At 38.8% G+C, this 26,233-nt stretch overlaps 1 protein-coding gene across 5 annotated transcripts in view; it reads left to right on the forward strand.

Moving 5' to 3' along the window:
- NBEA (neurobeachin) overlaps window positions 1-26,233 on the forward strand; it is an 843,583-nt gene that overhangs the window by 396,384 nt on the left and 420,966 nt on the right. For all 5 annotated transcript variants that reach the window (XM_077806446.1, XM_077806437.1, XM_077806454.1 and 2 more), the window contains 3 exons: window positions 4,724-4,869; window positions 9,984-10,110; window positions 18,532-18,659. In XM_077806446.1, coding sequence (XP_077662572.1) covers window positions 4,724-4,869; window positions 9,984-10,110; window positions 18,532-18,659 — 401 coding nt within the window. The remainder of the gene's footprint in view (window positions 1-4,723; window positions 4,870-9,983; window positions 10,111-18,531; window positions 18,660-26,233) is intronic.

Here is a 26,233-nt window from a genome sequence, read left to right on the forward strand (position 1 = left end):
GAGCCTCGAAGACCCAAGAAATGGCATCTGACCTCTGTCTTGATGAAATTTGGACTGAACATACAATTCAAAGCCATAGAGACTGAAGAACATGTATTCTTCTATCTTTGAAAAGTGACCGCTGACCCAGATGGCCAACATTTAGTGAGGGACACCTGGCCACTTATTAAGTAAGACTTATGCTTCTAGTACTTGTATGTCTCCATCACCGTAGTGTTAGAGCATCTTCCAGGCTTTCGTGGATCTACCCTCACGACATCCCTATGAGTTAGGGCAGTATCACATGTTTACAAATGGTGAACTGAGGCACAGAGAGATGGTTCAAAGCCCAGGTAGGAAATCTATTTACAGAGGCAGGGAACCCAGATCTCCTGAGCTGCCAGTCAGTCTGTTAACCACATGACTATCTTTTCTCTTGCTTTCAAAGAAGGCATCAATTCATGTGCACTGCATCCTGATCAGACAATCATTTTCTCTTAGCTGATATCTGAGCTCTTTCCCCCTTCTTAGCAAGCAAAAGGCCCAATTTTGATTGCCCACCATAGAATGTGTGTTCCCAGCTACCTTCTTAAAAATTCTCACGGAAAATCCTACCAGGCAAAGAAGTTAAGTCACACAGATCTAAAGGCATACAAGGTAGAAACATGCCCTTCCCACTCTCATTATCCCACAGATTATAGATATTCTCAGATGACCTGTCACGAAAAAACATGAAGGATAGATTTTCAACACCAAAAGCAGAAAATACTTACAGATATGGAGAGGGAAAGGCACAACCAATACTTTAAATTCCTGTACCTTCTCTGTGGAACTATCTTGGCCTATTTTTACAGAAATAATCATGCATGTCTGAAATGGCTACTCTAGTCTCCAGCTTTCAACAGTCACATTCAGATGGCACACAGCACCCTTTCTCAGAACGTGGCACAGTACTGCACAGGAAATCTGACTCTCCACTGACAACTCTGACACATGATGGCCCTGGATATTAAAGGATAGCTGAGAGCCCCTGGGATGCTACTAACAGGTTGATACTACTATCAAGTTTGTTGACCCTATGGTCAGTGTCGTTGAAAGAGAGGGGTCTGTCACCCACATTTACTCAAGCTTGGTACTAATGAAACCGACTCTTGATGCAACCTATCTCTCCAGTACTACCCAGTGTCTAATCTTCTGTTTCTAAGCAAGATGACTGAGAACTTAGCAAATCACTATCTGCAAGTGCATGTGACACCTGTCAGCATTCCCAGTTGAGTTTTAGGTTTAAATGAGGCACAGACACAGCACAGGCCACACTGCTTAATGACTTCTGTTGGACATAGACAGTAAACAAACATCCATTCTAATTGTATTTGACTTTCTGGGTTAGACTTAGTATACATAGGGTTTCCTAAAGGTCTGTTCTCTTCTGTATCCTACTCAACCTCGAAGTCAAACCATTGGAAGGAGGCCTTTTTAAAAACATACCAACCCAAAGAGTCCTTTGAGACTATTGTAGTTTGATTAAAAATCCTTCTCCTTTTTTGTCAGCAGACCGGAAGGGTGAATTCCCCAACCAGAAAGTTGGGCTGTCCTGAATAAAAACAAATTCTGAGGTGAAATATTTTAAAGTATTTTTTTGTAAGGGGAGGTGAAATATTGGTCTATAAGTTAACCTTGGACCTCATTTACTTAATAAATGAGAATCAGAGATCTATCTACCCTTTCTTCTTAAAACACACTTTTTTTCTGAAAGAATCTTGTCAGGTTTACTGAGAAATCCTTACTAAAAGCACTTTCTGAAGTGCAGAACTGTAGCCAGGAAGCTGACATATTACCCTAAATAGCTACATTCTTTTGTTCTTTTATTTCAGTACTACAATATTATGCCTATTTTAGTTGAAAAATGAAGTGCATGTGTTCAGAAAAAAAAAAGCATGTGGGTATAATAAAAATGATAAGCATCTTTTTTTTTCTTTTTCTTGCATTTAAAAATCCCTTCTGTTTCAGATTTGTTCTTCACTTTCTAGTTTTGTTATGAAGCAGGGGCCACAGAAATAGTCTTTTTATAAAATGAAGAGAGAGACATTAAAAGTAGACAGATTTCATTTCTGCCAGACAGAGACCTCTTGTTAAGAAAAGCACTATTTAAATGTCCCTTTGGTATATTCCGTTTTTTATTTTGAACTGTATATATCAGGACATTTAGTTACAAGTAGGATGAAGACAAATACTGTCTTCAGATGTGATGAATATGTACTTGTATCAGTACAATAATCACTGCTTGTATATGGGCTATACGTTCTTTTTCTTTTAAAGTTTATAAAGTCTTAATACTGCAACAAGCTTTTTTTGATTTATAAATTTTAAATTTAGAAATTTAATTTTAAATGAATAAAGTTAAGTATATTATATACACTGTGGGCTTGAGTCTTTACTGTCTTGCACATTGTGTTTTCAGTTTACTCCTTGGCGCTGTTGAGAGCAAAGTGGATATAAAACACCACTTCAAGTATGAGTGCAGAACTCTGATTGGTACATTTACACTGCTTTTGATAGGTATAGTTGACTGCACCAGGTGCAGGGCAGTGGAGAATCAGGTCCTATATTCATATATTCTCTATAATAACTGTAATTTTGATGGCTTTGATAAGACCATATAATGGCATCTATTCAATTTCAGTTTCATCTAAGATTGTACAGATGTGCACTAGCAGTATATACTGCATTGCCTCAATAATTGCAGTATTTGCACTTATAAAGCAATTTGAAAATTCAAAGTGCTATAAATTATTAGACCTCACAACATCCTTATGAAAGAGGAGATATTTTCATTTTACAGGTGTTGCAAGTAAAACAGAGATTAATTGAGATTCTTATGACCATACAGTGGCAGGACCTGGATTAGAATTTGGAAGTTCCTAGCTCTCAATTTCATGCTTGGTCAACTAGACCGCATTATCCCATAAAAGTTAAGAAAATATTTAGGTATAATTATTCCTAGTTTGCTTTACTCTTCACTAAAAAAGTTAGTGGTGACCATCTACTCAAAACAATTAATATTAACAGCAAGGGAGAACGAACCAAAATAGGGAAAGAACTGGTTAAAGAATATTTAGATAAGCTAGATGTATTCAACTCATCAGGGCCTGATGAAATTCATCCTAAGGTACTTAAGGAACTAACTGAAGCAATCTCGGAACCATTTGTAATTATCTCATGAGGAATGGATGAAGTCCTAGAGGACTGGAGAAGGGCTAATATAGTACCTGTCTTTAAAAAGGTGAACAAAAGGACCTGGGGAATTACAGATCAGTCATCCTAACTTGGATACTAGGACATATACTGGAACAAATTATTAAACAATCACTTTGTAAGAACCTAAAGGACAGTAGGGGTTATAAGGAATAGCCAGCGTGGATTTGTCAAGAACAAATCAAGCCAAACCAACCTAATTTCCTTCTTTGACAGAGTTACTGTCCTAATGGATAGGGGAGAAGCAGTAAACATGATATATCTTGATTTTAGTAAGGCTTTTAGCACAGTTCCATGTGATATTCTCATAAGAAAACTAGGGAAATGCACTCTAGATTAAATTACTATAAGGCAGGTGCACAACTTGTTGAAAAACTACTCGAAGAGTAGTTATCAATGGTTTACTGTCAAACTGGGAGAGCGTATCTAGCGGGGTCCCATGGGTCTGGTACCATTCAGTATTTTCACTTGTACTTGAATAATGGAGTGTAGAATGTTTATAAAATTTGTAGTTGACGCAAAGATGGGGGTGGAGGGTTGCAATCACTTTAGAGAACAGGATTAGAATTCAAAATGACCTTGACAAATTGGATAAGTAGTCTGAAATCAACAAGATTAAATTCAATAAAGATAAGTGTAAAGTACTTCCTTTAGGAAGGAAAAATCAAATGCACAACTACAAAATGAGGAAAAACTCGCTGGGTGGTATTACTCCTGAAGAAGATCTGGGGGTTGTAGTGGATCACAAATTGAACACAAGTCAACAATGTGATGCTGTTATAAGAAAGGTTAATATCATTCTGGGGTATATTAACAGCAGAGTCATACGTAAGACATGGGAGGTAATTGTTCTGCTCTATTCGGCACTGGTGAGGCCTCAGCTGAAGCAGTCTGGATGTCACACTATAGAAAAAATGTGGATAAATTGGAAAGAGTCCAAAGGAGAGCAACAAAAAATGATAAAAGGTTTTAAAAAACCTGACCTAGAAGGAAAGTTTAACAAAAAACAGGGCATGTTTAGTCTTGAGAAAAGAAGGCTGAGCGGGGAGCTGATAACTCTTCAAAGAGGACCTGTTCTCTGTGATTGTTAAATTATTGATCAATCATTCTGCTCGTGTACTGAATGTAGAAGTAGTAGTAATGTGCTTAATCTGCAGCAAAGGAGATTTACTTTTTATGTTAGGAAAAGTTTTCCTACCATAAGGGTAGTTAACCTCTGGAATAGATTTCTAAGAGAAGTTTTGGAATTCCCATCACTGGAGGTTTTTAAGAACAAGTTGGACAAATACCTCTCAGGGACGATCTAAATTTACTTGGTCCTGCCTCAGCACAAGGGTCATGGACTTGATGACTTTTCAAGACCCCTTCCAGCCCTACATTTGTATGATCCTTCATGTATTTTTTATCAAAAGCGGTTAAAAAAAACAAACCAAACCCCTGCGTCACTTCTTTGTGGTGTTGGATTAACTTGACGTTTCTTTCTCTGCAGGAGTGTTGTCGTACCTGTAAAGAAACCGCCTCCAGGCAGCCTAGCTGTTACCACAGTTGGAGCTGCCAGTGCTGGAGGTGTTCTGCCACCGGGTACTACACCAAACATATTTGCTGCTACACCAAAAAGTATGATTAATACAACAGGTATCGTCCTTAAATATTTTTGTGAACCTCATCTTTTTCTTTTTGTCGTTTTTTTTTCCCTTCAGTTGTCTCCTTTCTATTCTTACTATACCTTTTTTAAAAATAAAAACCTTGAAAGCTCAATTATATCTTTTTGTCCTCTATGAAGGACATAATTTCCTCTTGCTGTATGTGTATTCTCACCATTATTGTTTAAGAAAATTATTCCACCTTATATAGATGAAGATATAGTCCTAATGATGTCTTAGAAACATAGAGGATTACAACAGAAATGAATGAGTTTCCCCAGTGCCTCCTCTCTCCTGTGATAGCATATTTGTAGGGGATATACACACTTAATGCTAGTAGATATTCCCTATTTAACACCCCAATAAGGTAAAAACCCTACTACGGTGCTGCTAATATACCCTAGAGTGGAACAGGTTTTATATTCCTTCTTGACCCCAAATCTATATATTAGTATTTGTGAATAAAAGTCATAAGGCCTTTCAATGAATACCCATCGATGTTAACATGGATCATTCTTCAAGTAACAGTTTAATTTCACCTTAGAGATAACCTGTAAAGGTTTAAAAAGAGAGGTAGGGGCTTGTTTGTTTCCTTATAGTTAGGGTTGCCAACTTTCTATTTGCAGAAACTGAATGCCCTTGCCCTTCCTTGCCAATTCCCTGAGGCCTTGCCCCTGCCCTACCCCTTCTCCGAGGCCCCACCCTCATACACTCCATCCCCCCCTCACTACATTGCTTGCTCTCCCCCACCCTCTCTCATTTGCTCATTTTCCTGCACTTGGGCCAGGGGGTTGGATTGCAAGAGGGGGTGTGGGCTCCAGCTGGGGGTGTGGGCTCTGGAGTGAGGCCGGGGATGAGCAGTTTGGGGTGCAGGAGGGGGTTCCGGGCTGGGACAGGGGAGTGGGGCTTTAATTTTTATTTGTTACATTAGAAGTTCAGAGGCTGCCTACCCTGGAAGAAACTATGAATGACTGGAGACTGAGTAGGATTATATCATATCACAGATATCAGAGCAATGAAATAGAGTTGAGAGAGGAAGTTATTCTTACTTATAGATATAGGTATTGGACAGTGTTTGTTTATAACAATGCACCTAAGCACTTGAGAGTTAGTTCAAAGATATAACATTCCTCAACTTAAGTCAAGGGTTGATAAAAATAAAATCTTTTTAGCTTGGGGGGAGAGGGCTGGGGAATGGGGCAGCAGAAATCTTCCCAGCCTTCTTTCTGCTTCATAAAATAAAATAGGAAATACACTAATTTTTTTCCTTTGCAGGTTACCTTTAACTCTCACTAACAGGACTTTGCCAGTAGAAATGTTAATTAATCTTTTGAGAAAAAAATCTGCTTTATAAATTAACACTTTTGTAAACAGTTCTATTTGTTTACCTGTTTCTGTTTAGTTCAAGTTCTGTTTGTTTTAGGTATCCATATACCATAAGACAGTCCTATATTGACATTTTTTCCCCAAATGATATTTTAGGCCTCAGACCTTCATTCTTCACATCATAACTTTAAACACTCCATACCTTAAATCAACTGAGTAGCTCTTCTTTGTACAGTGATTGCTATTAAGAAAGCACAATGATTCCAAGTACAGCACAGGAAAATACTGCAGTATCAGATGCCACAGTGTGTTGACTGTGGGTAAATGTTAGTTTTTCATAGTTATCCCTGCACCTTCTATGTTTTCTTTTTATCATACCCATTTTTGTCTAAGCAGGCTATGCATAGCAGATTTTTGGGAAAATAGTGACTGGAAATTATTTCAGCAAATTTTACCAATTTAATTCCTCAGAACTACAAATATACTGAGGTTCTTAACTCACCTTTGGGTAAGGCAGTTCATTGCTATTTTGGGCTTGTTCCTTTTTTTCTAAAGCTTTTTATGCTTGAATTCACCTGAATGAACATTTATTCTAGCTCTCCGATCTCAGGAAATGGTTTAAAAGCTGTTCTTTGCCCCCCTCCATTTCCAAAAGGTAGAACTTAATTTCCATGTTTTAAAAAGCGTATATGTGGCAATGATAAATTGCAAATCAGAAGCTATTGGATATATCTGACGCATTGAAAATATAAACATATTCATCACAGTGTTGCTTACATTGAGAGTCAAGTTATGATGGTTTTTGTTTTTGTTTGCTTTGGGGTTTTGTGGGGGAGGGGTTTGCTTTGTTTTTGTGATTGGATTAGCTGAAGTGTGGGATTTACAGTTCAGATGATTCAGTCATATCTGCAATAATTAATATAATGAATTATATGGTTCTGTTCTTAAGGCATGTTTGCCCAAAGTATCCAGATGCTGTCCAGTTTATGTACTTGCTGTGGTGTTTAAAAATCCCTTGGTAAAAAGCCAGTGAAACAAATACTACACTGTAAAATGAACTAAGCAATAGTTTACTGAGGTGGGAAAAATTCTGTTCAGTCATTTAGAGACTCTAGATGTCCCCCACATCCTCTTTCTTGTAGTTTTTACCATATGCCACAAATGTCACATGGATATAACTTCATCTTAGTAAAGTATTCTGTGCTAAGGTCCTTAGGACAATTATTTAAAAAAACAAAATACAAAAATAAGCTGTCACATTCCAAATCATCGTATCACAGTCAACAGCCCATTGTTATCACCACTGTCACAGGACAAGCTTCGATTTTAGACCTTTATTAGTATGTCTAAAGTGCACCGTTTTGGGGACAGGTTTTAGTACCTTGACTCCTGTCTGTGTGTACCCCATGCACTCCTATCACTCTTAGATTAGATCTCTGGGCACAGCCATCCTGTTTCCCAACTGTCTTAACTGGACATGCCCAACTGGGTTTGACATCTGCAAGCCCTTTTCCTCTGGGAGCCTGTGACAGTGGCTAATTATAGTGTATATTATATTGTAAGTTCCTTTCATCCCAGTTACATTTACCTCTCGGTTGGGAGAGACAGTCTGCTTACTGCAGTTTCTGTGTTTGTGTTAGCATCTCCTTCCTATACAGCTTCTGACAATCCACCTCCTTTTTTTTTAAAAAAAAGGAGTACTTGAGACTTAGACTTAGAGACTAACAAATTTATTTGAGTGTAAGCTTTTGTGAGCTACAGCTCACTTCATCGGATGCATGCAGTGGAAAATACAGTGGGGAGATTTATATACACAGAGAACATGAAACAATGGGTGTTACCATACACACTGTAACAAGAGAGTGATCAGATAAGGTCCACTAACCCAGGAACCTATCCTTGCAACAAAGCCTGTTGCCAGCTGTGTCCACATATCTATTCAGGGGACACCATCATAGGGCCTAATCACATCAGCCACACTATCAGAGGCTCGTTCACTTGCACATCTACCAATGTGATATATGCCATCATGTGCCAGCAATGGCCCTCTGCCATGTACATTGGCCAAACTGGACAGTCCCTATGTAAAAAGAATAAATGGACACAAATCAGACGTCAAGAATTATAACATTCAAAAACTAGTCGGAGAATACTTCAATCTCTCTGGTCACTCTATTACAGACCTAAAAGTGGCAATTCTTCAACAAAAAATACTTCAAAAACAGATTCCAATGAGAGACTGCTGAATTGGAATTAATTTGCAAACTGGATACAATTAACTTAGGCTTGGATAAAGACTGGAAGTGGATGTGTCATTACACAAAGTAAAACTATTTCCCCATGTTTATTCCCCCCCCCCCCCCCACACACACACACACATACTGTTCCTCACATGTTCTTGTCAACTGCTGGAAATGGCCCACCTTGATTATCACTACAAAAGGTTCCCCCCCCCCCCCCCGCCACTCTCCTGCTGGTAAGAGCTCACCTTACCTGATCACTCTTCTTACAGTGTGTACGGTAACACCCGTTGTTTCAAGTTCTCTGTGTATATAAATCTCCCCACTGTATTTTCCACTACATGCATCTGATGAAGTGAGCTGTAGCTCACAAAGCTTATGCTCAAATAAATTGGTTAGTCTCTAAGGTGACACAAGTCCTCCTTTTCTTTTTGCAGATACAGACTAACACGGCTGCTACTCTGAAACCTTCTTTTTTTAGGGCAACATCTTTTAGGATTTTAATATCCCCTTTGATCCTAAACTGGAAAGAAGTAAACCTTTCCAGCTTGGTTGGAGTCAGGTAGGGATGTTCCCCAGTTAATAGCTTCCCCATTGTTTCCTCAAGGGCCATTGGTATTCTCTCTTGTTTAGTTTCCTCCAGTATAACCTTTTTTGAGTTATGGCATTGCAGTCAGGCAAGAGAATACCAAGTAGGTAAACTGAGGTGCATATAGGATGACCAGATAGCAAGTGTGAAAAAATCAGGACGGGGTATAGGGGGGATGTAATAGGGTCCTATATAAGAAAAAGCTCCTAATATCAGGACGTCTAGTCACCCTAGGTATATGTGATACTTATTTTTAAAAAAAGAAAATATACATAACTTTCATTCTCTACTCAAAACGATAATGAATATGGCTTTATCATTCTGATGATGGTTTGTCTCATACAATATTTTAGCCTGTGGAATTTATTTTTAGGATCATTGAGAACAAGAGGTAAGACTCATTTTTATTTTTTATTTTTCTCCAGAACAGCTATTTAATGTTTGTAAAAGGGCTTTTGAGAATGAAAAATGCTATATAAAATACTAACATTAATTGCAGAGTTAATCACTGATCTGTAAAAATAATTAAAAAGGCAGTGAAATTAGAAGGCAGGAACATTTTTGTTTTGAACCTTTTTTTAAATTATGTATATTTCAGTGACTGAGTCCTTACTTATTTTCAGGCCATTTCATTTTATGTTACAGTGTACTTTGATCTGTGGTTTCCGTTCATTTTTATGTAAAAATACATTCTAATTTGTAACATACAGCTATCTAATTTAGTAGTAGACATAACTTAATTGTATATATGCAGAGCAATATCAAAAACATATAGCCATAGTAAATCATTCTGTTATTTATATGTTAAAGCGCTTTTATTTTTTTTTAATTGATAAGATTTATTACTTATTTTAAAAAAGACTGTCATGACAGGAAATACCATGGTATTTAAAACCTTTAAAATTTTTATTTTTCAAACTGAAATAAAATCTAAATTTATTTTGGCTACAGGTGCAGTGGATTCAGGATCTTCTTCTTCCTCTTCATCCTCTAGCTTTGTGAATGGTGCTACCAGTAAAAACCTTCCAGCTGTACAGACTGTTGCTCCAATGCCAGAGGATTCAGCTGAAAACATGAGGTGAGCATACTTTATAATTTTATTTTAGTTGTCTTTCTTGTGGCACAACAAAATCACTCAGAGGCAATAACCAAAATAATGCAAAAATGAAATTTATAAAATATCCTGGGAGGATGCTAAATAGTTATTAAAATAACTGAAAAATACTGCTAGCCTTCAAGTCAGTTCAATTTTATGTATGTATTTATTTTATTATTTTCTAGATGTGGCTTAACAATTAATCACAACACTGCAGTAGTGTTTTAAGTGGTGATGTTTTACAACATTTAATATGGTTAATAAGAAAATTCCGTACAAAACTTCTAAAAGAGCCCACATTGGCGAGTAGAAACAGAAACCTTTGCAGAGCAAACAAATTAATTACTGTATAATAAAAGGGATAAAATCAGTCTTTGAAGTGCTCAGACACCAAACTATGTCAATTTTATAATTAAAGATGATCTTCTAAGGAGTTTGTTTTTAAACCATTGCAACCAGTGCAAAAGTCATAATGTTTTCCTCTAGCACATTAGAAACAATACTGTTGCAATGCTTATTAAGAAACGCTTTGGATCCAGAATATATCCTAGAACTTTACTTTTAACTAGAACTCTGTTCCAGCAGTTATGTTCTGATTAGAGCTGGTTGAAAAATTTCCAGTGCAACAGTGTTCCACCAGAAAATGCAGTTTCATCATAATAGAAACCTGTCAGAGGTATGTGTCAATTCCAATAAAATTTTCCACAGTTAAAAGATAAACAAGTTATTTTGAATTGATCATTTCATGTGATAATGGAATGTTTTGTTTCAATTATGTCAAAATGTTTTGTTTTGATTCGTAGTGTTTCAACTTTGATATATGAAAATATCTATTTTAATACTGTAGTTATATTCTATTGAATATATTTCTTTAATATTCTGTATTTTGCCTCATTGAAATGAAACATGTTTCCTTGTCAAAATGAAGTGTTTTGACATTAGTGAAACAAAGCAATTTGATGCTATTGAAACAAAGTTTTGGTTTTTATTACTCTAAAATGTTTGTAATTTCCTTCCTGTGGGAAATTTCAAAAAATAGACTTTTCGTTCTCATTTGGAATGAAAATAAATTTCAAAATGTCGGAATTTCCCATGGAACAGAAATTCCATGTTCTGACCAGCACCAGTTCTAATGCTGCAGCTTTAAAACTGTTGGTATAACTGAAAAAAAGAAGAGAAGCATCTTTATCACCACTTCAAAGCATTGGCTCCATGGCCCCTACTTCCATCTATGTGCCAATTCTGAATGATAGTAGAGCTTGCTAGCCATATTTTCCTTTAATTCTATAATTGATTCCTCTGGGATTGTCCTGTCTTTTTTCACCACTTATATGGTTTGCCATAATAAAAACATTGTGCAAAGCAGTGAGTGGAGGGAGAGCCAGTGCAGCAGGCAGGCCAACTGACATAAACTGACTGACTGTCTGGCTATGCCGAAAGAATGACAAGAGACATTAGATATGAGTTTAATTAGGCCACAACTTTATTATTAGATGTCTGGGACTAACTTGGCGGATAAAATGTGCAGTGCAGGTGAAAACCCCCACAATTCACTGGGGTGGGGGAGGGGGTGAGTGCTTTTTTTTAGGACCCCCCCACACACACCCCTTTCCGTTTATGTCCCTCCAGCAGATCCACTGCCGCGACTCTCCAATTCCAGCCAATTCCGGGAGAGGGGATCTTACCGACCACCCCCGCTCGTAGGAGGGGTTAAGGTGGACTATAATGATGGGGGGTTAGTTCTCTGCTGTACCAATCAGAGGAGTCCCCAACTGCCCTCAGCTTGCTCAATTACCAAGCTCCTCTCCTTAATTCCTTTTCCAAGCCATTTATCCATTCTTTTGTGCCTTAATTTATGGAGAACCTGCACTGAACATCCGCTACACACTTAAATAAAGAGTTGCAACATATGGCCATACTGCCTATGCATGAACAGAGCCCACCTGAACCTGCAGTGAGGAAGGTGGAAAAAACCCGCACTACACCTGGCCAATATGGTGGTAAGGGAAAAATTCCTTTTCAGCCCCCCTTAACATGGCTGCTAGCGTAATCCCCACAGGAGATATAGCTAAACACCTGGCACATTTCTGACCTAAGTAGGAAGGGAGGGCCAGGCCCAGGTTGACCTTTTTAAACCCCTCATTCCTTGGTGGTGAGTCATCCACCATGCTGACTGCTTTTCCAGCAGTTTTACATCTCTCCTCCTCCCCCAAGCCAGAAAGCCCTCTTCTCCCAGCCAGCCAGACAACCCCCACACTGCTTAAAGTGCAGGGCGGTGAATAGCATAACTGATAGCTGTCAGTGGTTGTACCTATGTTACCATGCAAAGGGAAGAGGTGACAGTGCAGAAAACAACTGAATGCAAGTAATTCATTACATTTAAGTATAAATTAAAAACAATAACTAATTTAAATAGCATGTCATGGAATTTCTAACTTACTTAATTTTTTTTATTTGAGACCCCTATATTTTTTTCTAAAATTATTTATTATTTTTCATATATGGTATATATTTTAGCAGCACCTAGAGGACTCAAATGGAATTGAGACCCCATTGTGCTTGAAGCTGAATATACACAGAAATAAGTCTCTGCTCCAGAGAGCTTAAAATCTAAATAGGCAAGATTGAGCTAGAGTGGAAGGGAGGAAAAAAAGCACACTGTGGTGAAGTGAGTTGCCCAAGGTCACACTACTGATCTATAGTAGAGATAGGAATAGAACCCAGACCTCCTGGCTCCCAGTCCAATGCTCTGTCCATTTGAACTAAAATGCATTAGAATATAAGGTGGTTTGTTTGTTTTTTCTTGTTGTTTACATTTGTATAAAGGATCTTATTGCAAGTCTTTGGCTCTTGTTTAGAGTCCTTAGAGATCTATAGAAGTCACAAGGAATCGTTTCAGTACCTGAGAGCTGAATAACTGAATTGTCAGATGAAAAACAAATTATTGATTCTAGTGACTGATGACCAGTGGAAGTTGTACATTTATGACCGTATTATTTCTGTGTAGAAAAGAGATGAAACTGTAGAGCATCTACCAGTATGCAACTTAGCCTCTTTGAATCTGAAGTCCAACTGAGGATATAAATGCAAATGCTCAACTGCACTAGTTGTGTGTTTGAAAAATCTTTCATTTGAGTGAGTTGCACACTTTTTAGATTAAGTAGATTCTCTTGACTACGTTTTTATATAGCATTGCTTTTTCCAAGTGCAAACTGGTGGATTGTCATGTAATAAATCCTTACTGAAAAAGGTAAGATTTTAGATAGAATTTTGGAGTCATTGTTAAGGAAACATATAGGTCTTGAGAATCTGGATTTTTATTTAGCTCAAAGCATATTGCAAAAGGAGATATTTCAGGACAGATGGTTAGCTTCCCTTGAGAAATAGTACTCTGTATAAAAGTATATTTAATAAAAGCTGCTATAGCCATTCTTGGTAGGTTTAATCAAATCCGACAGGCAATCCGTCTAAGCCTGGAAGTTGTACAGGTTGAAGTGAACTAATTGCATACCTAATTTTCTCCCTGGTTACTTTTCCATCTAGTAAAACCTTTAATACGGGTCATGGTTATGTAGCTGGCATTTTGCCAGTTAGTCGTTTAGTTTATTTTTCTGTCTTCCCATTTGGATTATATAACCTCCTAGATAATTTAAAGAAAACTTCTTCAATCCCACTTTGTAACTGTATGATTGAAATCAATTATTAATTGTAGAGATGAATTTATTACATCCTGTGTAATCAACCATACTAATAAGTAGCGAGACCTCTCCCCAGGGTGACATACTTTTTACTTTGGGTAAAAAGTTATCCAGTCCCTGCATTTAAGAAATCATTTTCATTTCAATCTACTTTATTCTGTTTTAAAACCTACATTTCCAATCTAATCTTTCCAGACTTCTCCTCTACTTCTGGGTTGTGTTCTGTTCAGTCTGTAAAATAAGAAATTATTAATTCTCAAACTTTAAAAACTTCCTAGAGTGTTACTGGGAAGCCTCCAGAGATGTTAATTTTATGATTTAATGTACTGTGGGCAGTAAATGTCTGGTCTGTATAAGGAGTAGTATGTAATCTCCATATTTTATAATTTCCTATTATCATCAACTCCAGGTTAATAATGTTTCATAGAGGAGAATGATCTGAGAAGGTTCTTTATTCTTATAAATCTATTCAAGTGGCCAATGGAATGCAGGTTATTGAGAATATTTTGTTGATGCATGAAATTAGTGCATTTTCTATAATATGCTGTCCTGTAGAGTTTTGTATGACCTATAGCTAGAAATGGAGACCAGTGATTGGGAGAAAGCCTCAGTTACTTTTGACCATGAATAGGGAACTCAATCTTCAGTACTACTTCAGGCAAATGTTTACTTATTCTACCTGCTGGTAGCAATTTGGGGTGTACTCTGGCTCCTGCTGAAGTCAGTGGCAAACTCCCATTCACTTCAGAGAGAGCAGGAACCACCTCTTTATTAGTTGACCCACTTATTCAAACAGGGATCCTGTCTATCGAATCCTGTCGTTATTCTACTATGTTAACAACTTAGAATCATAGCATATCAGGGTTGGAAGGGACATCAGGAGGTCATCTAGTCCAATCCCCTGCTCAAAGCAGGATCAATTCCCAACTAAATCATCCCAGCCAGAGCTTTCTCAAGCCTGACCTTGAAAACCTCTAAGGAAGGAGATTCCACCACCTCCCTAGGTAACGCATTCCAGTGCTTCATCACCCTCCTAGTGAAAAACTTTTTCCTAATATCCAACCTAAACCTCCCCCACTGCAACTTGAGACCATTACTCCTTGTTCTGTCATCTGCTACCACTGAGAACAGTCTAGATCCATCCTCTTTGGAACCCCCTTTCAGGTAGTTGAAAGCAGCTATCAAATCCCCCCTCATTCTTCTCTTCTGCAGACTAAACAATCCCAGTTCCCTCAGCCTCTCCTCATAAGTCATGTACTCCAGCCCCCTAATCATTTTTGTTGCCCTCTGCTGGATGCTTTCCAATTTTTCCACATCCTTGTAGTGTGGAGCCCAAAACTGGACACAGTACTCCAGATGAGGCCTCACCAATGTCAAATACAGGGGAATTATCATGTCGCTCGATCTGCTGGCAATGCCCCTACTTACAGAGCCCAAAATGCCGTTAGCCTTCTTGGCAACAAGGGCACACTGTTGACTGATATCCAGCTTCTTGTCCACTGTAATCCCTAGGTCCTTTTCTGCAGAACTGCTGCCTAGCCATTCGGTCCCTAGTCTGTACCAGTGCCTGGGATTCTTCCGTCCTAAGTGCAGAACTCTGCACTTGTCTTTGTTGAACCTCATCAGATTTCTTTTGGCCCAATCCTCTAATTTGTCTAGGTCCCTCTGTATCCTATCCCTACCTTCCCGTATATCTACAACTCCTCCCAGTTTAGTGTCATCTGCAAACTTGCTGAGGCTGCAGTCCACGCCATCCTCCAGATCATTAATGAAGATATTGAACAAAACCGGCCCCTTCAAAAGAGAAGAACTGGATGGTACAGGGTATTTGTAATATGATGCAGAGTCTTTCATGTGTATGTCAGACAATTCAAATACTTGAAATTTGATCCACTGTTGAATTGGACTACACTGAAAAAAATACACGAAGGATTAGAGAATTTCCAATTTGTCCTGAACATATGTAAATTGAGTGGAAAATGCAGCATCAAGTTATTGCAAAACACTCTTAAAAGTCCCTTATTTCAGAAGTGAAGAGGGATTATATTTATTCCCTGCATGGGATTTCCTTATTACTGCACATTGTACTCTGAACTATTCTAGCTTCACAGAATAGGTAAGTGGCTGTTGCAGGCAGCTGGGGGACCAGACTAGTCTGTCTCGCTGCCCCTTTACTGCTATGTGTGTGTTTGGGTAGGGGAACAGCCAGCACGTCACACACTCCCTTGAAAATATATTTTGGATCTTTGTGGAGGCTAGCTTAATGTGACAATCCCCATGAGGAGTGAAGATAGCAGCAGTCTGCTAATCAGTTGAACTTGAAGAGCCTAGAAAGGCATCCTTCAAAGTCATCAAGAACAATGTTGAGTAACAGGCCACAAAATCTCCCATCCCTATTATGTGGATAGATCACGAGAGTTCATATACATTTTAAAACTTGCAAACATCCAGTTTCGTACACTCAAATTTCACTTGAAGTGAAGTGAACTCCAAACTCAGGAGCATATCTACAGTGAAACAAACAAATAAAAATTGGTGGGTTTTGCACTGTTCTGTTTTGTTTCCTTATCTCTTATTTCCTTATCCCTTTCCTTATCTTCAAATCCAGTATCTGAATTTCAGCTAGTACAAACAGCGGCGCAATACACTGCAAGAAAAGAATCAAAATGATTTTGAGTTGTTGGAAGAGAGCTTCTGATCTGTATTAATGTCATCTGTTTTATATTATTTATTATAAGTTAAAGGCTTTCATATGAGCTTTATTTATATATAATTCTATATGTAGTGGATGCCTTTGAAAACTCAGAATTCATCATTCCAGGTATCATCAATAATTTTAGATTCTTCCTGTACTTAAAATGTCAGCACTTAGATAATTAAGAACAATAATGTTCTCAGTGCTGTAAAAGAAGCAAAAAGATGTTTTTTGCCCCAATGGCATGCAGTCTAGAGGCAGAGACTACAGAAAGCCCAAAAGAGGAAAAACCTAGTTTCCTGGTGTGTTTTTAAACTAATGATTCATCTGTTGTGGGAAACACAAAATACTTTGAATCTTTAGTACAGATTTGAAAGAGGAGAAGGAAGTAGCTTGTCAAGCCACTGATGGGGAGGGGAGTTACATGCATGGGGAAGCCCAAGGACTATAGTAACTCAGTCACGATGGAATAGTACATGTTGAGTATTTAATAGCACTGATAAACTTGGAACTCTAGACCAGTGTTCCCCACTTACCAGTAGTGGATTCTGTCCATGCCCCACCCTCCATAACTGCACAGTTGGTTCAGTAGAGGAGCTTGGTCTGAAGGCAGAGTTGGGGGCAGAAGTGGGAAATGCGAGGGGAGAGCTGGGGCTAGAGGCGGAGCTGGCTTGGGGTGGGAGAGGGAATGAGGGTGGAGCTGACTTGGGGGTAAAGTAGGGCTGGGTGGTGCTCCCTCCCTACCCCCAGGGGGGCTGGCCCAGGCCCCGCCACATGCCCCCTGAACATTCCTCCGATGAGGGTGCATCCCACAGTTTGGGAACCACTGCTTTAGACAAAGGATTATTACTTAATATTTATATTAGGGTAGCACCTGGAAGCCCCCACAATGGTAGGTGGTGTACAAACAGATACTGAGAAATAGTCCCTACTCCAAAAGGCTTACCATCTAAATAGACAAGACAGAGAAAAGAAGAGTCCGAAAACAGGTATAGAGAGGTGAAATGACTTACCGAAGGTTACACAGCTAGTAAGTGGCAAAGCCAGTGAGTAGAATCCAGGTCTCCTGAGTCCCACTTCAGTTTCCTATCATGTGGAGCATTTTACCTAACATCTCAAAGCTAGATGTTGTTGTCTGAAAGTTTATCAAGCAAGTTTGTATGAGGTGGTCTTAGCCATTAAAATTCTCCTCTTCATGCTTCTGAAGTTTGAAAAAAATGGTGAAATACTGAGAGTGCAAAGTTGTTGCTGCAGATCAACTGCCAGTGCACATTCATACTATTTTTGAGATTTAAAATGCAGTTATTGATACTTTGTTCACTTGTATAATACAAACAGGATAAACATTACAACAAACAAAAAAATGATACTAGACTCTTCATTATGGAAGGTGATATAAAAGGGGACAATTAAGTTCTGGTGAAATCAGGCACATCCAGTTTCGCTATTTCAATATTGAGAATCCTTGCCTCATGGATGTGAAAGTTCATTTGGGAAAAAATTGCATACAGTGAGAACACTTAAAAATTAGACATGTTCCATGTTGCAGTATTTTCACCTTTTAATTGAATTTTCTGTAATTAAAAGGTAAACTCATTGAGGTTTATATCTTACTACCATAAGTTTTTGTAGTAAAACCATGGTCTTTTTTTAGCACAACAAACATACATCATTAGTTGAGATGATAGATAAAGAGGACTTGCATTTTGATGCCTGGAGTTCTCTCATCATCCTTTAAAAATGAAAATAAAATGCTTTCTATTTTGTATTGATTTATAAGTCCTGCTAAGTAAGTGAGACAGTCATTTTCCTGAGTTGGACATGAGTGTTACAATTTCTTTACTAACTTAAATAATGCTTTGTAAACACTGTATTGTTAATCAAATCAGTCATTCCATTATCAGAAGAGACACTGATACTTACACCCTTGATTAGTAAATAGACATAATATGATATCATTTAATCAATTATATTTATTTGCCTTTAATTCATGTGCTTTCTTTTCAACAGTATCACTGCAAAGCTTGAAAGAGCTTTGGAAAAAGTGGCCCCACTCCTGCGTGAAATTTTTGTAGACTTCGCCCCTTTCTTGTCCCGTACGCTGTTGGGCAGTCATGGACAAGAACTGCTGATTGAAGGTACTGAACCATTATTAAATTACTAATATTTTCGCTATTACTTTGTGCACAGGGCACAAAATGCTATATGCATGTGAGCTGTGAATTAATCTTTCCTTTTCAGAGGAAGTTATATAACTACTTAGTGGTGCATTAAGAAATTTAGGTAGATATAGTTTCATTTCCTGTAACTTATTTTCTATTTGAGTAATGCCTGTGGATTCATGAAAATTGACTACTTTTGTTCCCACAAATGAATAGACTTCCTAGATATTCATGCAAAGCAGCAAAGTTTATACATATAATGATCTACATAAGGGCTATTGTGAAAAACATAACTTTGTGTTCTAATTCTCCAGCCAAATTCCTTCTCTCCTGCAAATGCATCACCCAAATACTAATATGTAATTCTCCCACTGCCCAGAGCCAACATCCCCCACCACATGCCCTTCTTCTATCCTTAATTCTCAATGTATTTGTGTCTGATAATTCTGGCTGTTGGGCAGTTGGTCTTATGTTTGTTGTCCGGCTATATCCAAAAAAGGACAGGAAACACTTGATATGATTTTAATCAGGCTGCAACTTTATTATTAGAAGTTTGGGACTACAAAGAACAGTGTACAGTGCAGGTAACCCCATGTTCATTCAATAACTATTCAGGGGGCTTCTACCAACCCCCCCCCCTTTTTTTTTTCATCCAGGTTCCCCAGCCAACCCATTGCTGGGACCATACCATCACCCTTCCCTCATAGGAGGGTTGAGGTGGACTATAAGAAAGGGGAGTTGGCTCCTTGCCATACCATTCATGGGAGCCCCGAACACGTACACACCCTTTAACTAATACCTCCTTTTTAAGTCCTTTACCAAGCCGTTTATCTGGTCACTGTACACCTTCCCTAGTAAGGAGTTCCTGCACTGGACATCCGCCCCACACTTACATAATGAGTTGCAACATATAGCCTAACTCCCTTCATGCCTCATGTTAACAACTCCCTTCCTGAACCCAGTGTGGGGAAGGTGAACCCCCACCCAACTCCACCAATCTGGTGGTGAAGGAAAAATTTCTTCCCACCCCCCCTAAAAAGGGGCGACTAGCACAATGCCCAGAAGGTCCTAACCAAACCTGGTACTTTGCCACCTAAAGGGGACAGGGGTTGGTTGCTGCCTCGCCTGCTCTGTGGAAGAAGCCTTCTCCGGCCTGGGTTTGCCCCTTTTCAACCCTTCTGGTCCCAGGGATGAGTCACCATCGCCAGTCTGACCCATTCCCAACTTTTGCAGCACTTCTGACCTCATTTTCCCCCTCCCCCACAGCCCTAGAACACTGTTCCCTTTCCCTTGGCCAGTCGGACAACCTTCTCCCCTCCTAAAGGTGCAGTGCGGTCATTTGTCTAGTTACTCTGTAACACAAGGAAAGCCATTTGAATGCAATAATTCCCCACATGGGTTCAAATATTTTCTAGTGTCTCATAGTTTTACAATTGTGAAAGGAAACTATTGATTTCATTTAAATACATGTAAAGCTACTGGCCAGGGATTTTCCCAGAAATTTGAGGTGATTCTAAGCTGCTTCAGTGGGTTCCTGTCTTAGAAAACTTATTTCAGTGAAATTACTGGTGGCACATCTTTGCAACTTTGGTTACAACATTATTTGAATTAATCTCTTAAAATCAGGAAAACAAAAATCACAGTTCATAGCAGATATTTGACAGATATTGTTTGGTTTCACTCTTTCTTACAGAGTGCAGACAAGCTTGGCTTAGTTTCATTTAGGTCCTTTCTTAAGACAGATTCCTACAGGTAATAGCACTGGTTTAGCTGTATCAGTGCCATCAGTGGTGGGAGCCGCAGCATGAACTCCTGCAGCTTCTGGCAAGTGACAGAGATTAAACTGTCAGAAGCCACAGGAGTCCTGACCACAGTTAGGCTCCCAGCAATGCAACTGAATCAGTGGCAGCACGCATGGGAATTTTCTCTATAATACTTTACAACACAAACAAAGTGCAACCTAAAAAGGTAGCATTTATCTTGTCATTACATGTACCTTGCTGCAGTAAAGAGCAGTATTTTAATGTGATCTCCTGGTGATAGATCGTGTTGCTGTGAAATAAAGGTTCACATTTTGGTTGTCACAACTGTATATCAGCATCATTAATGATATTAACAAAACTCTGGGATTGAGAATATGTGTTGCTTTGTGTTTCATCTACTGGCTGTTTGCCTGTAAAGAAATAAAGCAAAACTTTTTATAGTCTGACACAACAGCTGTTATCTTTTGGAGCTTTTGTGTTTTTATAACAAAAGAGCAGAGTGTTTAATAAAAAGATATTTCAAACCCAGTGAACTTTTACTGCAAGTTTTTAACAATTTTACATGAGACCAGATTTTGAACCTACACTGGGTGGTGTCTTAGCTGAACAGGAGTATATTTATCTCATTAAAAAAGAGAGAAAGAATTTCATTTTTGACCTAATGCATTACATTTTAAACTCCTTCCCTTACACCATTTGATTTGCTTATTATTTCTCTAGTGCTCTTAAGGCTGGTCTCTTCTGATTTTCAAAGTTTTCATCAAAATATGCAATTATGTTCAGCAGAAAGAAATTGCTGTTGATATAGATAATTACTCAGACTACTACTAGAAAGGTCTGAAAAGTAGATAGAACAAAATTTTCTTTATCCAAGATTGTCTGTTACCCATATGTACTAATGGAATGGCAGCAAAAATAATTCTTCCACATTGGATGATCATTCTTTTCACCCAAGGGAAGATAATTAATCATGTCCTGTAACTTATTGTTGCATATCTAATCTATATCATATTCACATCTATACATGGTTCATTTATTTCCCTTTTGGAAAGATGAGTTGTTACCTGGGCAGTTCAAAATTTTCAAAATTGGACATCCAAAGTTAAGCAACTAAATTATATGCTGACACCTACATAAGTAACTTCATTTTCACATATGCTTTGAACTCATAGCTCCTGTTGAAGTATCACCCGTTACGTGGGTGCCTAGTTTGTAGGCACCAATCTTTGAAAATGTTCCACTCAATGCAAAAAGATATTTCTTGTGTACTTAGTTGTTGTTGTTGATCAAGGAGTACTATTTCCTCTTTAAGATATAAAGATAATTAAAATAATGGCTTTTGACAAGCAAGCTGTCTTAGGCACACTCAATGGTACTTGTAAAGGAAAAAGAAACTACTTGTTTATTGTAGTGTTAGATATAATAAATGTGCTTAGGAGTTAATTTGTCTATCTTGGATATGTATATTGTGCTTATCATCTTGATACCTAAGCATTGATCAATCAGAGTAATTATATAAATGGAAAAATTTGTATTCAGAATAATTTCCAAGCATTTCTTTATTAAAAAGAGTATGATCCCCTTGTCCCTTCAAAGGGCATCTCCACTGACTCTATTGAATAGAGTTTACCAATGGAATTCTTCCTAGAATGTGAGTGCACAGAAATCTTGTGTAGCGTCTTGATAATGTAAGCTGAATCTTTTATTGGCGAACAACAATTAGCTTGTCTGTTCTCTTTGTAAGAATTTGATCTACTGTTTTAGATGTTTAAACATTTTAATTATAACAAGATTACAAAGTAGTAAATAAACTTTGTTTCATCTAGTTTGCAGTTGCTGCCTCTTTTTCAAATTGATCAACATAAATTTGTTTGTATGTTGTAAAACATATTTCCTTTTAATTACTCAAGTTTGAAGCATAAATATTTCATTCCTCTTCTTTCTGTCTTTCAACATCTGCATGCCTGGTTTGTTTTGTTTATTTTATTTTTTGCATGGTTCTAAAGTGTCTACCATAGCTACCAACAGCTTAATTCTGTGAGGTGCTGAACACCATCAGTTATCATTGACGCCAATAGAAGATGTTGATCCTCAGCCCTGATGGATCTAGGCTCTTTTATGTGTCTGGGTTTTATTTGTAATTGCACAGTTGTTGAAATCCATGTAATAAATTACATAATCATGGGTGCATTTATAACCCACTTTACCTAGCACTCTGCTTACTAATATATGCCGGCTGAGACAGCATCTAGCACTCCAAACCTTTGAGCAACTTCAAACAGCCACTACTTTCAAATTTAAAAACTCCCCGCTTATACTCTCCCCCTTCAAAAAAAAAAAAAAATCTGTTCTATAAGTGTGTGTTCCTTACCTCACCAAATAATGGAATTTCGATGTTAGTGTCACAGTACCAGTATTCAGTACATAAGACAGTGATAATTTAAGGACTGAAATTGAGTAGCCCATCATTTAAACTAATAGAAACCTATTCATTGATACATGGCACCCATTTTATCCCTGATAGATCATGAGATATCAGACCATAAGTTCACAATACTAGAAAGTCTATTTTAGGTTATGGTTAGAGCTTTCTGAAATATTAGTTATAATTGTTCTCTTCCTCCATGACCTGCACAGTTCTAATTCCATTTCTAAAACAATTTCTGTATGAGATATATGCATAATAAAGTTTTATTGGCACATTTTTGAGAAGACCTGCATAACTCCTTCATGGTTTCACCTCTTGGTTAATGCAGCAATCTCAAACTGTGGATGATAAAACTGTGTACTATACTATGCTGTCATATATGCCTTAAACTTATAGATTCATAGATTATAAAACCAGAAGGGACCATTGATGGTCTGATCTGACCACCTGTCTAACGCAGACCATAGGATTTCCCTTAGTTAATAGCTTGAAGCACAGTTCCAGTCCATGCTCAGATAATAAGTACAATGTGGTTTACATTTTGAGAAGAGAGATGGGGAACTGGCTGCTGTGGTCAGGACTGAGCCAGAGACAAGTAGAGCTCTCACAACTGTTAGTTGTTCATGTTCTAGTAAGACTACTGGTGTCACAAGGACTTTGTGTAGTTGCTGACTGGGGATGCAGGAGGTGTTTACCGATATACTGATTTTATACTTGCTTTTTAAAGTAGTACTTTTCCCCTTATTTGTCTCTTTTCCCAATAAACTTTTTTCTCCTAGTGTCTTGCACTTCTTACTGTTTGTATCTTGATATGATTCATTGATTTCTTAAAACACTATGTAGGTTAAAACTATTCTTGGAGATAGGTATACATGTTCCCACATTCAAGGTAGAGCTACTATTTTAGTGCTACTAATTGATTATATCAAATTCAGTTTACATTAAACAGTTGACACTACAAGCCAGATCAATGCCACCCAACTTACAAACTCAGGCCTGTCAGACAGGTTGGCTAGTGCCACCTTGTGCAACAGGAGTTACAAAGTTTAAAACCAACAGCTTAGAATCATCCCCAAAACAGCCAGCCAGCCTGGGTAGATAACAGAAGTCAGGGATTCGCAGCTTTCATTGTGAATCTCTGTTTAACTGTTGGGCAGACACATAGTGTGGTATCTTCAGTTTCCAGATGGTCTCCAGATGCAACCCATGTAAACTGCATTACAATAGTCTAGCCTTGAGATGACAATGGTTTGAATAACTGTAACATGGTCTGTATTGAAAAGAAAAGTATATACACCCTCCTTCCTGGGCACAGATGCCCCCCCCCAAAAAAAAAAAAAAAAAAAAAAAAGCACTCTTCACTATAGCTGCACTGGAGTGTCCTAGGATTTAACAAGGCTCCTAAATTGTGATCCTTTTTCACAGGCAGGAACGTCTGTGAGGGGAGGGCTCCTGCCTCATACTGAGAATGAGGGGTGATCAGCAGGTTATCTCAAGTGCTTATATACGAATGCACAAAGCCTTGGAAACAAGCAGGGAGAACTGGAGGTCCTGGTGATGTCAAGGAATTATGACGTGATTGGAATAACAGAGACTTGGTGGGATAACTCACATGACTGGAGTACTGTCATGGATGGTTATAAACTGTTCAGGAAGGACAGGCAGGGCAGAAAAGGTAGGGGAGTAGCACTCTATGTAAGGGAGCAGTATAACTGCTCAGAGCTCCAGTACGAAACTGCAGAAAAACCTGAGTGTCTCTGGATTAAGTTTAGAAGTGTGAGCAACAAGGGTGATGTAGTGGTGGGAGTCTGCTATAGACCACCGGACCAGGGGGATGAGGTGGATGAGGCTTTCTTCCGGCAACTCGCAGAAGCTACTAGATCGCACGCCCTGGTTCTCATGGGTAACTTTAATTTTCCTGATATCTGCTGGGAGAGCAATACAGCAGTGCATAGACAATCCAGGAAGTTTTTGGAAAGCGTAGGGGACAATTTCCTGGTGCAAGTGCTAGAGGAGCCAACTGGGGGGGAGCTTTCCTTGACCTGCTGCTCACAAACCGGGAAGAATTAGTAGGGGAAGCAAAAGTGGATGGGAATCTGGGAGGCGGTGACCATGAGTTGGTTGAGTTCAGGATCCTGACACAGGGAAGAAAGGTAAGCAGCAGGATACGGACCCTGAACTTCAGGAAAGCAGACTTCGACACCCTTAGGGAACGGATGAGTAGGATCCCCTGGGGGACTAACATGAAAGGGAAAGGAGTCCAGGAGAGCTGGCTGTATTTCAAGGAATCCCTGTTGAGGTTACAGGGACAAACCATCCCGATGAGTCGAAAGAATAGTAAATATGGCAGGCGACCAGCTTGGCTTAACGGTGAAATCCTAGCGGATCTTAAGCATAAAAAAGAAGCTTACAAGAAGTGGAAGGTTGGACATATGACCAGGGAAGAGTATAAAAATATTGCTCGGGCATGTAGGAATGAAATCAGGAGGGCCAAATCGCACCTGGAGCTGCAGCTAGCAAGAGATGTCAAGAGTAACAAGAAGGGTTTCTTCAGGTATGTTGGCAACAAGAAGAAAGCCAAGGAAAGTGTGGGCCCCTTACTGAATGAGGGAGGCAACCTAATGACAGAGGATGTGGAAAAAGCTAATGTACTCAATGCTTTTTTTGCCTCTGTTTTCACTAACAAGGTCAGCTCCCAGACTGCTGCACTGGGCATCGCAACATGGGGAGTAGATGGCCAGCCCTCTGTGGAGAAAGAGGTGATTAGGGACTATTTAGAAAAGCTGGACGTGCACAAGTCCAAGGGGCCGGACGAGTTGCATCCGAGAGTGCTAAAGGAATTGGCAGCTGTGATTGCAGAGTCATTGGCCATTATCTTTGAAAACTCGTGGCGAACGGGGGAAGTCCCAGATGACTGGAAAAAGGCTAATGTCGTGCCAATCTTTAAAAAAAGGAAGGAGGAGGATCCTGGGAACTACAGGCCAGTCAGCCTCACCTCAGTCCCCGGAAAAATCATGGAGCAGGTCCTTAAAGAATCAATCCTGAAGCACTTACATGAGAGGAAAGTGATCAGGAACAGTCAGCATGGATTCACCAAGGGAAGGTCATGCCTGACTAATCTAATCGCCTTCTATGATGAGATTACTGGTTCTGTGGATGAAGGGAAAGCAGTGGATGTATTGTTTCTTGACTTTAGCAAAGCTTTTGACAAGGTCTCCCACAGTATTCTTGTCAGCAAGTTAAAGTAGTATGGGCTGGATGAATGCACTATTAGGTGGGTAGAAAGTTGGCTAGATTGTCGGGCTCAACAGGTAGTGATCAATGCCTCCATGTCTAGTTGGCAGCTGGTGTCAAGTTGA

Source organism: Eretmochelys imbricata, chromosome 1 (genome assembly GCF_965152235.1).
Source record: "Eretmochelys imbricata isolate rEreImb1 chromosome 1, rEreImb1.hap1, whole genome shotgun sequence".
NCBI classification, from domain to species: domain Eukaryota; kingdom Metazoa; phylum Chordata; order Testudines; family Cheloniidae; genus Eretmochelys; species Eretmochelys imbricata.